Source organism: Melanerpes formicivorus, unplaced genomic scaffold (genome assembly GCF_026170545.1).
Source record: "Melanerpes formicivorus ecotype bairdi unplaced genomic scaffold, bMelFor1.0.p_v2 SCAF_5, whole genome shotgun sequence".
Classification (NCBI taxonomy): domain Eukaryota; kingdom Metazoa; phylum Chordata; class Aves; order Piciformes; family Picidae; genus Melanerpes; species Melanerpes formicivorus.
This window is the reverse complement of record NW_027142357.1, coordinates 22,563,117-22,578,738: the sequence shown is the minus strand read 5'-3', so window position 1 is coordinate 22,578,738 and position 15,622 is coordinate 22,563,117. Positions and strand designations below refer to the sequence as shown.

General features: G+C 39.9%; 1 protein-coding gene and 2 long non-coding RNA genes across 4 annotated transcripts in view; 2 read left to right on the top strand and 1 right to left on the bottom strand.

Moving 5' to 3' along the window:
* The window catches only part of GRB14 (growth factor receptor bound protein 14), a 67,005-nt gene extending 55,615 nt beyond the window's left edge, over window positions 1-11,390 (bottom strand). The window contains exons 1-2 of the mRNA XM_068138746.1: window positions 11,209-11,390; window positions 9,428-9,560 (exon numbers count right to left, since the gene is read on the bottom strand). Coding sequence (XP_067994847.1) covers window positions 9,428-9,560; window positions 11,209-11,351 — 276 coding nt within the window. The 5' untranslated portion in view covers window positions 11,352-11,390. The remainder of the gene's footprint in view (window positions 1-9,427; window positions 9,561-11,208) is intronic.
* On the top strand, window positions 1,775-7,138 carry LOC137441348 (uncharacterized). The gene is made up of 3 exons (XR_010987394.1): window positions 1,775-1,839; window positions 3,362-3,499; window positions 7,000-7,138. It is a non-coding gene; the product is annotated as an uncharacterized lncRNA (long non-coding RNA).
* The window catches only part of LOC137441347 (uncharacterized), a 38,021-nt gene continuing 33,556 nt past the window's right edge, over window positions 11,158-15,622 (top strand). For both annotated transcript variants that reach the window (XR_010987393.1, XR_010987392.1), the window contains exons 1-2: window positions 11,158-11,403; window positions 15,314-15,426. This is a non-coding gene — a long non-coding RNA (uncharacterized lncRNA). The remainder of the gene's footprint in view (window positions 11,404-15,313; window positions 15,427-15,622) is intronic.

The window sequence follows — 15,622 nt, the reverse complement described above, 5'->3', positions numbered from 1 at the left end:
ATACTAATCTAAGTAATCTGCAGATGTCAAGACACAGATGTAAGTTGTCTGCTATCACACTGTATGACATAGGGTGGAGAGAATGATAAGAAATCTCAATGTTTATTGTCAGTTTCTGTATTTTTTCATACACAAGGGAAACTTTGTCCTGAAAGCAAAGGCAAGCAGAGCACAGAAGAGATTTAAGGAGGCAACTTAAACATGAGAAGTCCTTTTTTCTGTCCCAGTAGTCCCATATCCAATTGGCCCCATTTCTGCTACAAATCCAGACAGATCTCTTCAAGGCATTAGCACAGCATAAACGTTACAACTACAAAGAGGGAAAAAGATCACAAAGCAAAAATAGGGAAAAAAGCCCCCAGAGCCTCTATTAGTGGCTCTGGAATTAGCAAGTGAAAGAACAAGTCCTCAGCTATCTATTGCAAATAACTTATAAGAAGATCCACATGTACAAGAATAAAATTGTTTTACCAATCACAAATATTTAAGGCTATTTTATATGTACAATCAAGTTAATACAACCTGGTGAAAGCTAAACAGGTTTAATGTTGATGTTTATGCAGAGGTACACTTCGTTTATTCAAAATCTACATTAATCTTATTGGAGCAGAATTTATGCACAGAAGGATGTGGATATTCCCCTGGTTGACTCTGTACTTCTCAAGTTCTTATTTGAATAAATTATAACTCACAGAATATCAATCTAAGTCTGAACTCCATTCAATGTTAATGCCCCAACACTAGGATAATGAAGCTTTACTATGATAAAATCAAAATTTCTGATATTTTATGTTAAAGTACTGCAAGATATATGGTAAACTATTTGGTATTTTCACCATCTGTTACACAGCTTTTAATTCAAAAGAGGTCAAAGGTGTAAATGTTCAGTGAGAAACACCTAAGCTGCCAGCTTTACAAAGCCCATAGCATTTCAGGTAATTTAGCTACTCGTTGACTGCTCTCATCTCCTTCAATATTACATTGACTATTAAATGGTTTATGTTATAAAAAGAGTAGAACAGAAAGTAAAGCAGGTATTTACAAAATGACAACAAGATGACAAAAGCAGAGCAGAATACTACAGAGATTTTATAAAAACAGAAATTCAAAGAAAAACTGAAATGGAGAAAAAAAATCAAAATAAATACAAAAATACATAAGGCTTGGTCTCACTTTTATCTGGTTGAAAAGGGAAACCGCTGTGGCAACAAAACAGGAAAATGACCCATGGAGCTCTCACACACATACAAACATGAACTTCAGTTGGAAACGTACATGCTTAAAAATTGTCATTTAAGATTTTAAGATTGTAAAGACCAATCCTTTAGGAAACAGAAAAAATTTCAATGCTTTGGGAGGATTACTGCTTCAAAAAGCAACACAATTTGGGTCTTCTAGTTTAATAATGCCTTTAAACAGCAATCCACATAATTTCTTCAATATAATTTAGAATAACTGATCTAAGTTATGAATGTTACTAAATACTATTCTCATTAATCCAGACTATGTGACCCTGGAAGTCAGATGAGAATGCTTATCTGTTTCGATCTAAAGACAGCTCAGGCAGTGGTCAGTAAAGGGAAAATGTCAATAGCATTCTGTTATTAACTATACTGACATCTTGCATCTCCCACTTACCACAGTATCAATCATTGACAAAGCCCCCACTGAAGCCAACTTGGAGGAAAAAGAAAAAAAAACACAAACAAACTGTCAATGAAATATTAACTTAATCACAGAGGTATGGAGCTGCTACAAAATGACCTGAACGTCTCAGTTCTCTAGTGTAACTCTAAACAAATGCACCCATCTCTTGGACTAACTATGAACCAGAAAAGTGTAAGTATCTATCATATCTCATTCCCTTCTGAAAATTATGAGGATTCAAGTTCCATTCGTCAGAGTTTAATCTTTTAAGCCAAACTCAATAAAATCACATTTTCAAAAGTGACTCGGCAACATCAGAGCAAAAGTTCCCTGTAGTTCCAGCATCCCTGTAGATTCAGCTGGCTTTAACTGACAAGTCTCTTGTATGTTCAAAGAAATTGAGACTGTTTTAATCATTGTCTGCTCTAGCCACCTCATAATTGCATAGTACTATAATGGTGTCACAGGACCAAAAGTATCAGGTAGTCAGCTCAGAATACAAGAGATTAATATCAAAGAATTGCTTTTTGAAGAATCAAGGTTTCCAAAAAAAGGAAAAAAACCTACCAAAGAAGGTTTTCTACAGAAAGAATTAGAACTACTGCAGTGTATCAGAGGTTTCTTGTTCCCAATGTAACTTCCCAAGTGGCACAAAAGAGACAGTTTCTTGTATTGAGAAAACAGTCCTAACAGAAAAGATAAGAAACTTCAGTTTTGACTTCCAGTCTGATGAGGCCCAAAATAATCAAAATGGTGTCTGAAATAATGCTAATTTGACAAACTGTTTACCACAATCTTTAACAATACTGATTTTTTTTTTTATTTTATATAGCTACAAATAGTAAAAATCTAAGCCTAAGATTTTCCTGATGTAAGCAAATTAAACAACAAGCTCGCAGATGCAATATCTTAGTAACCAGAAAAGTTAGAGTGACCTTGTTTTCTTGTTCATTAGAAGGGGGGGAAGGGGGGAGGGGGCGGGGAAGGAATGAAAATAGAAGAAAAGCCATGCTATTTTTATGCAGCTACAATGTTTAGAGTCTTTGCTTGGTTGTTTTTGGACAGTAACAAAGTACACAGTTAATATGCAGTAACATTGAAAGTGATGTGAAGTTTGGAAGAAAGCAATTTCTTTTCTCTATAAGAAAGATACATTTACAAATTAATCAATGTAAAGCAGGTAAAAGAAAATACAAAAAGAAAACACACAGCTGACTATTCTGAAGGTTCCCCAGGTTAATGTATCAGACAGCTTGTGCTGGGCCACCTCAACATAAACCAGGCGATATTCTGTATTGCTAAAATGAGAGATTGTTCAACTCTGCCTCCTGTTTTTTCCCTATATAGACCTGTGACTTTCTGCCACACTGTTGAAGTGTCTAGTCAAAGTACAAAGATACATTAAAATAGCAAATTTTAGTAAGGCTCTAAATAATTTTAATCTACTGTAACAGCGATAAATCTTTCCTTGGTAGAAGGACACAGCCATTTAAATGAAGAACACAACACAGGAACTAAAGCAGACCACTAGATGAGGCACCACAAAAAAGGAATCCAACTGAATCAAGTTTTATACTAGAGACTTCACATTAAAACCTTGATCTCTAACTTGTTTCTGTACAGGATGTTTTTTCTGTTAATTTGTAAGCTGATTGGAAAGACATTTTCTCTTCCCTTCTGCCTTACAAAATCAGTCTTTTTTATGTAATTTAAGGGAAAGATACAGAAAACCCAGATATATGCTCAGGAGCTGGAAGGAAAAAAAGATTGAGATCATATAAAGAAGGGTATGCATGATGCTCTCCAACCTGGAAAGAAATTTTACAAGAAAAAGACAGACTGGAATTACAGAGTAAGTTTAATTAATGTCACGTTTTGGTTGGAAATGATATTTTAACCCTTGGAAATTGCATGAATTACTACATTTCAATAAAAATTCTTTCATTTTTGCATCGTTTAAAGATAAAATAGGTACTTCAGCAGAAAAAGAAAAAAAATCTGTTATGAAAAAGCCTAAGTACCAGATACATAGCCATTTATGTCTGCTAATAGAATTATATGCAAAATTTTTACAAATGAGGTTTCAAGTGGGCACTCTAGCAGATGCTGAACTACTGCCATAAAATGGTACTCCAATTACAACTCATGTTTAATATTATTCATAAACCTACCACACATTTAAAGGAACATCTGCTCTTTGTCATTAAGTTCCTTTCAGTTCTTCTCTGTCAGAGAGCTTTACAGAACATCTTTGTTAATGCAAAAAGAGAAGTGACGGTCTACTACAATCAAATGTGTATTTGAGATCTCTTTATACAATTGATTTCCTGGAAAGAACATTGTGGGAGTATATTTGGATTCTAAAGGATAAAAATATCTACTTGTTTAGAGTATGGAGAAACAAAAAGGAGGCAAGATAAAATTCCAGAGATTTGAGTGTTCTTCACCTTGAGAGTTACTTGAGTTTTATTTTTGCACTTCTAATTTAATTTAAAGAAACAAGGCACTAATTACCTTGAACTACTTTAGTGATGAAACACTTTTTGGCTTATCCTTGAGCAAGGCAAGGACTGTCACTCCAGTGCAAATAATTTGGGGTTTTGTCTTCAGGAAGACTTAAAAACTAAGCTTGCATAAAACCATAGTAACCTATTTTTAGTTCATCTGACCAAAGAGAACCAAAAGTACACTAAAGAACAGAACATGTTTTCTTACAGTTAAGTTTTCCATACTAATATCCATTTTGATCATAATTAGAAACAAAAGTACAAAGTGTTTTATATTTTCAGTTCCTTGTCACTTCTCAGAGAATACAGACTCCAAGACACAATTAGATTTTCTGCAGGAGTTCACAAATTGCACCTAATAACAGCAAAAGATCAATTCCTCAGAGGAATGCAACATTTCTCCCCATGCACCTAGTCAACCATGCTGTGTTGGACATGAGGGGAAAGCTGGGTTTTTCAGCCTTTTCAAATAAATATCTTCCATCCTGAAGCACAAAATTCAGTTAATTTGAATATATATAACTATAACATTATGCATGCCAAATGCACCCAACTCCCTCCTACACTTCTTCCAAGGATGCCAAATGATGATTTCTTACAGAGCGGATTACGCAATTCAGAAAGTCGCCTTGCCATCCACATGCACAGCTGTTGATTTCATCTCCATGTTATTCACTTGAGGATGAAGATGTTAAATACATAATCTCACTCTCACTTGTGAAACATCTCAAAGTTCCACCTTCCCAAACACAGGTGTGATACTGTAGCATCAGCTCCACAGTCACCTCATGAAAGGTTGCACCGAGAACAGGTTATCTGAGGCACAAGTCTGCATGTCCTCAGCAGCTCAGTGCAAGCATTTTCCTTCTATTCTTCAAGCTCATAGTTCACCCTCTAGAATAAAATTTGTCACTATGCTGGCTAGAATTTTGCTTCCTAATTTGAACCCCATCATTTCCCCTCCCTTCTCCTCTGTGCCCAGAAAGATCATGGAGCAGGTCCTCCTTGAAACTTTTCCACGGCACATGAAAAATGAGGTAATTGGTGGCTACCCAGATGGTTTCACCAAGGGCAAATCACGCCTGATAAATTTGGTGGCCTTCTGTGACAAGGATACAGCACTAGTGAAGAAGGGAAGAGCAACTGATGTCATCTACCTGGACTTATGCAAAATGTTTGACACTGTCCCCTATGACATCCTGGTCTCTAAACTGTAGAGACATAGACTTGATGAGTGGACCAGTCAATGGATAAGGAATTTTCTTGATGATCGTACTCAAAGAGGGATGGTCAGTAGGAAGACCTGTGCTGTTTGATATCTTTGTTGGTGACATGGACAGCAGGATTGAGCACACCCTCAGCAAGTCTGTCAATAACACCTTCCTGGAGGGAAGGGATGTCATCCAGGGGGACCTAAACAGGCTTGAGAAGGGAGCCAATGACAACCTCATGAAGTTCAACAAAGACAAGTGCAAGGTTCTGTACCTGGGTTGTGCAAATCCCAAGCACAAACACAGGCTGGGTGATGAGTGGATTGAGAGCAGCCCTGAAGGGAAGGACTTGAAGGTGCTGCTTGATGAGAAGCTCAACACAAGCTAGCAATGTGCAATTGCCAATCACAAAGTCAACTGCACCCTGGGCTGCATTGAAAGAAGTGTGACCAGCAGGTTGAAGGAGGTAACTTTCCTTCTCTACTCTGGTCTTCTGAGACCACACCTGGAGTACTGTGTCCAGGTCTGGAGTCCCCAACACAAGAATGAGCAGGTTCAGAGGAGGGTCATGAAGATTATCAGAGGGCTGGAGCATCTGTCCTGTGAACACAATCTGAGAGAATTGGAGTTGTTCAGCCTCGAAAAGAGAAGATTCTTGGGAGACCTTATAACAGCCTACCAATAGTTGAAGGGGGCCTACAGGATAGTTGGAGAAGGACATCTTAACAAAAGCAGGTACTGATAGGACAAGGGGGAACAGAAGAAACTAACTTTAGGTTAGGCATTACGAAGAAATTCTTCACCACAAGGGTAGTGAGGCACTGAAACAGGTTACCCAGGGAGGATGTGGAGGCTCCAACCATGGAAGTGTTCAAAGCCAGACAGGATGGGTCCTTGAGCAACCTGATCTAGTGAGAGGTAGCCTTGCCCATGTCAGGGGAGCTGGAACTAGCTCATCTCCAAACCATTCTTTACATTAAAACCAGAAAAGTCAAGGTTGCCTCTTCAATCAAGTTTGTTCTAACTACTGTCAACATGTCATGACTGTGACTCTGTGAGGATACAACACGAAACTATTCCAAACTGTAGGGGGGAAAAGAAGATGGACAGCTCTTTCAATAAGGCAGTCCAAATAATGTTCAGACATGGAGATATCCTACTTCCCAAGCACAGAGGCAACTGATTATTCTGCTAAGTGGCTTTCACCAATCTCCTTTTATAAACTTATTTCCCAGACACAAAGGTGCTGTTTAAGCAGCATGTTTGATGGTTTGAAAGGCTATTGATAAAAGATCATCAAAAGTTAGTAAGAAGTTCAGCTTTGAAAAAACAGAATTCAAAATAATGTTAATGGCATATTCAGAAGAGGAAAGATTTCACAGGTGCTATGATAAAAGAGTTGATATTTATGAAAATATCTTTTTCTCCTTGAAAATACTGGGTTTTGTTCCCCTGGGGAGAAAAACAAGCCAGAAAAAGTATAACTTTCATATTATTATTATTATTATTACTTTTTTCCTTTATTTTCCCTTTTGTGTTTTTTTCCCTTTTCTTTTTCTTTTAGATACACTCATTTTAAGAATAGTTACCTACTAGACATAAGCAGGAATTCACTCTGAATTTTTTTTCTTTAGTATTCCTGAAATTAAAAACACAGAAGAAATCAAATGAGGAAGAAAGCAATCTAAAAGAAGAATCACTGAAAACATATGTAGATCATCAGAGAGGCAATGGAAAAAAATCTGGCAGCTGTCAACACTATACACCCCACCCCCCCACCCAAAATAAATAAATAAATAAAAGTGCTTAAGTGTAGCTGGTTTCTCTTAGAGTAAGGAAACTATCAAACTGTAACAGTCATGAACTTGGGGGCTATAGTCAATGAAATTTTTGTATGTGGATTGTGTATTTGCAGACAGAGCTGTTACCATGTTGGCAAAATAAGAACACAGGGTGGAAACATGACATTTCCAAGCACAGCCTCCACAGCCAACTGTGGGAAGTCAAAGTCACAGCCAGTTCACTTCTCCTTACATACCTGCTTAGGATTCTCTCTCTTTCTCTCTCTCCTTTTTAAATCTAAGTAATTTTATAAACATAGTAGATTTCAATCTGAATGTCAAAGATAAAAGTTTAACTCAACAGTTGCCATTTGGCCTTAACCTTTAGTATCTTTAGATAAAGAACGTAAGAACAGTTATGCTGAGTCTGACAAAAGGTCTGCTTAGCTCAGTACCATTTCTCTGGTAGCATCCATAAACAGACATCTAGGTGAAAGGCTTTTTAACAGAAAACATGGGTTTGCTATAATGCCTCTGGAAAATAACAGGAAGACTTCTCTCAGCTCTTTTAGTAACTGGAAAATGGATGAAGCTCTAGACACTATCATTATTTTAGTCACTTCCTTCAGTAAACCACTTGCTTTTGATCCTGCTTTTACCAGAGCAAGCCATACATTTATACATGGAAAACCAGGAGAAATGGAAGGAAGCAGAAATTGTCACAGAAAGCACATGAAGAGCCTATATGAAGAAATGAGTGAAATCAGTGAAGCTATGAGGTTCAGCTTCTGAAAGCCTGAAGCTAACAGTTAGCTGGTTGATCATGTCAGTCAGTGATTTTAAACATGGTAGGTCATAAGAGCTGATAGTTGACCTCTGTATGTTAAATCATGCTTGGGAAATCTACTTTCCAGTTGCAAGCACAAAGATTAACATGAGTGCAGTTTAAGCCAGCAACATGGGTAATTCAAACTAAGTTTTTTAACGTGACTCCTATCATTACGTTCAGAAAGGTAATGTTACCAATTCAGTGTTTTTCCTGCCTCTGCAGAGAGTTAGTTCTTTCACCCTGCCCAAGCAAGAAACTAGCACAATTTTACCCCACTGCATTAGCAACATTTACACGCTGACCAGAAATGCTTCAGATTGGTATTACTGTTGAAGGAAAGAAACAAAGGCAATAAAAGTAGTCCAGAACGACATAACTATTTTTAGAGAACATGCAAAATATGATAACAATCAGTGCAGTTTCTCAGATATGTATGTGTTTTTCACTGGAGAAGGAGAGAGAAGGTTCAGTGCTGGCCAAGACTTTGCTAAGTGAAGTTTGCTTGCAGGTGTGGAGTAACAGCTATGATTTACCAATATCAGATAAGTTAACATGACTACAAGAAATTTCAACTTTCAGAAAATTTCTTCATGCAAATCTAAAATGGAATAAGCAGCAGCAATGTAATTTCTTACACCTTGAATATCACCTCTAAAACCGTTAAGACAGGGATCCTGCAGACCACCATAAAAAGAGAATGTGAAGGAGATAGTACCCTTAATCCCATAGGTATTCCTTGTAAGAACTCATTCCTGTCTCAAGAAAATAGAAATAAGTAAGCTTTCAAAGAGTGAACCCGATCTTCAACACCAGTAATCTCCATTAGTTGGAAACTCTTCCTCTTGAACTTTTAGCCCTGCTCAGGATAACAAATACACTGTGTGTGTGTGAACAATACTAAGACAGAGCACTGCCAGGTCTGTCAGGCCACTCAGGGCTTTCCTTAGCTTACAGTTTCAGGTATTAATAGAAATATAGTAGCATCAGATAAACACACATGCATATAAAATATAGCCATGTAGACAGAATTTTCTCCTTCATTGGTTTTGGTTTTATTTAAAATTAGACCTTCAGACAAAAGAAGCTGCTCAGTGACTGTTAAAACCCTCTGTGCTACAGCATCGATTACAGTAACTGGAGGTGGGGAGGAAGGGAAGAAAGAAATGAACTTCTCTTTTAAGGACATAAAGTACTGCCTGCCTGTCCCTGGTTCAGCTTTACCCAAAAAAAAATCGCAGTCACAAGCAGACTCTGTGAAAGAACAATCACATCTTAACTCAGATTCCAAAACCCCATTTTCTACAGTCAATGACCTACAGAGAAAATTTCACCAAATTACAGAAATATGGAACACCTTTATTATAAAATATAACTTCATAAGTAACTGAGCTTTTCCTCAAACTTTCATGAAACCAATTTAGAATTTATTAAATAATAATTTATACATCTTACCTGTTTTTTTCTTGAAGTTGCCTTGGGCAACAGACTGGCTGACAAAACTGATGTAAATGGAGAGCAACACAGCTCAGGAAAAGGATTTGGAATTGATGTGATCTCCAAAATACTGTCATCTTTCTTTTTTCTCCTATTTCAACAAAATACATAATATCAAGCGGTAACTGTAACAATTGTTGTTAAAATTGCAATATCCAAATACAACACATGAAAATATAAGGCACTAACACCATGATGCTTCCTGGTTGCAGCAATTAGCTGGTTTTGTAGAGTTATTTATTTTAATCAGTAGGCTGAATTTAACATACAAGAGCTTAACACTGCTTGAAAGAAATCCAAGTACTCAGCTTTGAACATAAAGTTGTTTGAGTATGTGTAAGTTTGCAGAGTAAGAGCACAGATATATTTATATTGGCTCCTAAGGACATCAGCAAATATTTTGTTGTTCCTGTGCTCATGGCATTCCCTATGTACACATATTACAACAGTGGATGCATGTAACTTCTCAGTAGTATTTCCTGAGAACATCACAGCTATATTTTAAACAAATGGAAACTTTTTTTCACCAGAATGAGGAGGCAAAGTAACTGACAAGCCAAAATAGTACAAAACAATACTAATTTCGGTTATCAATTACTTTTGCATTAGAATCTCCAAAGCCTCATCTAAAATGAATGTCTTAGTAGTTGCTGGCTAGTTAAATCTGATTGTGTCAGAAGTATCACTAAGCAGCATTTGCAACAGCAGTGAAGATAATCACTACTGTACTTGCTGAAGGGCTCAGTGATGCACTGATTTCAAGTATCACATTAATAATGTGGTTGTTTAGACTGCTGTGTACATTACAGTGCATGGTTTTCTCACATAAAATACTGAACAGCATTTTGTCTACTTGATTTCATTCAGAGCACCATACAAAGCACCTCAACTATTTGAGTCTACTAACACATAAAACACATTTTTCTACATGTGCAAGTTGATGACTCCAAGCTTATTATTTAGCTTCATTACCTTCATTATTATTATTGCAAATTTCAGATACCAACTGGTAGGGGGGGAAAACCATCAATGCAGAATGAAGATGTTTTGCTTTCTGGGAATCCTCATCAAACATTAATTTAAAGTGATATTTAACATTAAGGAGTGAAAAATCCTGTATGCAGTATTTTAAGATTTTGCAAACTTCAGTCTACCAAAATTCAGACACTTCATGGAAAACCTAGTTCACAGTTTCATTTACCTAGAATAGAGACCAATGCCTTTAAGAACAGCCTGAGAGGTAACAGACAGGGTGCATATCACTGACAGCTATTACAGCGGCATCCCTAACAGAGAAGCCGTTTAACTCACGAACATTATAAGCAAGACACTACAATGAGAAAGTAGTGGCTGGGTTCAGTTTGACAAGGCAGGCTCGGCAACGTCGCCTCTGTTCACCTCTAACTAGGAAACCTCAGGAAAAAGAAAAAAAAAAAGCAAACAAACAAACAAAAAACCCACGGGGGGGGTGTCTGGGGTGTGGGGGGCTGTGGGGAACGCATCCACAGCTGAGGAAGTCTCTCCGGGGCCGCGAAACAACTTTTGCGATACATGGAGGCGTGGGCCTGTCCTGGGCCAGGCCGCTCCCTCCTGTGCCTCGCCCCCTCCCCAAACCGCCGCGACCAAGCCGTAGGGCACTCGCACCCTCAGGCCCCGCGCTCCCGCCCGCAGGAAGCCGGCCAGCCCCTAGACGGCAGCAGGCGGGTCCTTGAGGGAGCCCGCCCGGGCTCTGGCCTTACCTGTCGGGGGGCGAGGGCGGTGGGTCCCCCGCGGTGGGCCGGGGCAGCGAGCAGGGGGAGCCCGCCGCGCCGCGGAGGCTGCCGCCCGCGGTCTGCACCGTCCGTCCTGCGCCGCGCGGCACACCGGGCACTGGTGCGGCCATCAGCGGCGGCGACGTCCTGGCTGCGCTACCGCCCGGCGCGGGAGGCACGTCGGTGAGCGGCCCCGGCGCTGCCGGGCGTGTCAGGCGGAGGCTGCTCTCCGCTCCCGCTGCGGAGGATGGGGGAGGCGGCGGGAAGCGCCGCCCGGGTGGCGAGCAGCACCGAACGCCTTACCCGGCACACGTGCGCGGGCGGCGGCAGCGGGGGCGGGCGGCCGCCGGCTCCGCGATGCGACGGAGAGGAAACATGGGGCGGGCGGGGGCCGAGCCGTGCCCTCTTGGCTGCCAGCACCGCGCCGGGGCGGCGGGCAGTACTGCGCTCCGCTCCCTGGTGGCAGAGCAAGGCGGGCCCTGGCAGGTGCGTGGCCCGGGCACCCGAGGCTTCGGTGTCACCCAGCCAGCTCGGGGCGTCGGGCTGGGCCTGAGAGGGGTGTCAGTGCTACTGCGGGGAGGGGGTGCCACCGTGCCTCTTCTTAGGAGGCAGCCCGAGCGGGCCTGGGCACTGCCCGCCGTGTACCTTCGCCCCTTGGCCTGAGCGGAGGTGTAACGCTGCCCAGCCTCGGACCTGGCCGGTAACCTTCTCTCTCGGGCTGACCGGCGCTGGCATCTTGCTTGCTCGGGCCTGGCACTTGTCTACGCGCCTGATAAACATTAACTAATTTGCCCCATCCCTCGGTGAGGTCGGGAATTTATGGTTATGCTTTGTAGAAAGAAGGCATGAACGAGGCCACGGAACACGTCTTTGGGCAGCTGGTTGCCCAGTTGGGCCCAGGAGTCACGTTTAACCCCAGCTCCGAGGACAGCCAGAAGTGGAAGGGTTTTTACTCGTGCCTTGGGCTCCTCCTCAGCAGCTTGTGCCACTGAGAAACCCAGCCACTGCCCTATTATATGTACACAGAATCCTATATGCCAATTCCATAATCACCCTTATCGGTGTCAATCCTATTGCAAAATAAAAATAGCCCCTCGCTGTAGGATGACCAGTTTGATGATGGCACCAAGCAGAGTGGGTAAAATTGAGTAATTCAATATGATAGAAAGTTAAAAAATTAAAGCCCAGCCCCTGCTAAAAACAGATGTATGTAGAAACCGGACTGTACGTTGCATGCTCAAGGACAGTAGCCGAGATGTCAAACTGATAAAAATACAGAATGCTTTGGGATGTGTGCTTTGCTGTTTTCCTGAACCAGCTGAAGGAATCATCACACATAAAGCCAAAATTTCAGTTCTGGAGAAAGATTTTTCTGACATGGAAGCAATATTCACAGGTTTCATTTTGGCTGAGTCACAGATGACTTTGCAGGACATCTATTTTCAGTGAAAGGAAGGTTTCCTTGTCCTCTTAACAGCTCATTATGTTATGCTGGCAGCAGAAGTGCAAGTCCAAGCTGGCTAACCATGCTTGCACAGAGAGAGTGGCAAATATATATGGAATTTCATAGTGTCAGATGATTGACTAGATTTGCTCGTTGCTCACAAACAGCTAGTTTTTACACAACTACACAGACCAGAATTCGGGGATGGTTTTGCCTAATTGATTTACTAGCATAAATGTGGCATGATAAACCTCATTGTCTTAAAAAAATAAAAAAGAAAGGATAATAAAAAGCATCCAGTAGCAATTGTATGCCACTACTAATCAGCATTTTAAAAGTTCACCCACAAAATGAAAATATGTTTCAGCTTCTCATCCAGTTTGTGCAACTTGTTACATAGATCCAACCTAACATACGTGGTATGGTTTTGTGTCTTTGGCTTAATCATGTAATCATTTTTAAGTGTCACGAAAATAAACAGCACAATTGGAAGGAATATTTCAAATTAAATACTTAAATGTTTCAAAATAAGTTTGCTGGGATTCTAATAAGTCGTGACAGCAAAAATCCCACTTCTAGAAAAGATCAATAAAAACTGTAATCCTAATACAATTTCACTTGAATGTAGCCACTTATGGAACACATTGATTTCATTTTTTTTCCTGTTTCTCATAGTTTGTCATGATGCTTATGGCCTTCAGTGCTTTCTGTGAGAATAGCATTGTGTGAGAAAAATACAGTCACTCAAAAACTGAGACACAGAAAGGCCTCAGGTCCTGTATAGCATTGGAAATGTTGCATGGGTGAGAATGTGAATTGAAGTTTCTCCTGACTTACTTTCTCTCCTTGGGGTTACCCAATTCAAGAAAGATGGGGATCTGCTAGAGAAAGTCCAATGGAGACCCACAAGGATGATTAGGGGACTTGAGCATCTCCCCTATGAAGACAGACTAAAAGACCTGGGGCTGTTTAGTCTTGAGAAGCGAAGACTGAGAGGGCATCTGATCAATGTGTATAAATATCTAAGGGGTGGGTGTTAAGTGGAGGGGGCCAATCTCTTTTCAGTGATGCACAGTAATAAAACAAGGAACAATGGATATAAGCTTGAACATAGAAGGTTTCCCCTCAACATGAGGAGAAACCTCTTTATGGTGAGGGTGACGGAGCACTGGAACAGGCTGCCCAGGGTGATTGCAGAGTCTCCTTCTCTGGAGACTTTCAAAACCCATCTGGATGCATTCCTGTGCAAACTACCCTAGGTGTTCCTGCTTTTGGCAGAGGGGTTGGGCTCAATGATCTCTGGAGGTCCCTTCCAACTTCTAACATTATGTGATTCTGTGATTTGACCTAGACTGTTCAAATGTACCTTAACTTTTCTTTGAACAATTACAAACACAGTCATGTCTGAACAATTAATTGTGTTGATATTAAAGACAGATTTCTGCTACGTCCTGACACTAAAATACTTAATGAGCTGTATGACCTGACTTCCTTTTTACCATAAATATACCTAAGCTGCCTAGTTTGTTTTTTGATACTGGCTATGATTCTGCAGCACAGCAGTCCTTGTTCTAAGACTTAATATTCCCCTGAAACTAACTTTCTGGGCATTCTTCAATTCTCAACTCTGTAGTTTTGTTTTGTCCTTTAATTTAATCTTTGTTAGCCCTAATCAGGTCCAGCTGTTTATCACATAAAATAAAAAAAAAAAAACATATTGAGAAAAAACCCCAATGGATTCAAGCTATTCAGTATGCACCCCACTTCCAGGAAATCAAGCTTGCTCATTCTCAAAAGCCTGCGCTCTTGATTAATATGACAAAATTATGCCTTTAATTAGAGTAAACTTTCACAGTTATTACTGAGAAAGTGAAGGTTTGAAAAATCCAAACTGTCTGTGATTATCTCTGAAAACACTAAAGGCTTTTGTTGGATTTTTTATATTTCACTTTTCCACACATCCCCCCATTGCTTTTATCAAGATATTTTCAGTGTGGTTTTGTATGTATAATGTCTTCACCATATAAAGCTTCACCATAATTTCTTAAATATGATTACACTAAGAGAACTAATATCACACCTTTACATCATCTTCTGTCATAGCCACAGTAGCAGAGAAAATAATTATCTCTGTTAAGTACTAGACTGAAGCCACAGAAGTTGCTAGTTTTCCCACTGCAAGGATATAACTGGCCTCGTCTAGCAATACAATGTTTTCTCTACAAGCACCTCAAAATAAATTGCATTCAATTAAGGATGTAAAGGATCATGTTAAGAAAATAGTAGTTATTTCTCCAGTGAAAAAAGCATCCCCCAAGATACAAGTCTGAATTTGTAATTTATGTATATTTATTATCTCAATGTACTTAGAATATATTTGCAACATATTTGGGCCTCGATGCAATGAGCTCTGCATTCTTGGTCCTTAAGCACTTCAAAAGCTCATTTTTAACTTTGGGCAGTACTTCATGAGAGACAAATTTATCCAATAAGCACAAATAGAGATATCACTAACTGCCTGGTAGTAGAGCATAACTCTTTGAAAATTATGTGTGGTTGAATGTTTTGTGAGGAGTATTTCCTATTATTATAGCTTGCCTTGAATGTTAAGCTTAGAATTACTGCTAAAATGTGTATCTTTTATTGCAGATAAAGAAAAGGTTCCAAGAGAGTAAATCACTCCCACCAGCCTCATTTGTTTCCAGAAGCTGCTTTTCAACCTAATCTGTAACTGCCTCTGTGTGCACTTAAACCACAGCACGGTAATGCTCTGATGTTCCTTTTCTGCATTTACTGTCAGGAAGCAGATTTGCACTGTGTTTTCTGGAGTGTTCGATTTGGGCTTGGCATTTTTTGCTATTGAAAAGCGTGAATTCTTTAGCATACTTTTGTAAGAAACTTGAGTCAAGGGATGGATTCTACTGCTAGCTTTGACAACAGTGTTTGCTATTTGAATAG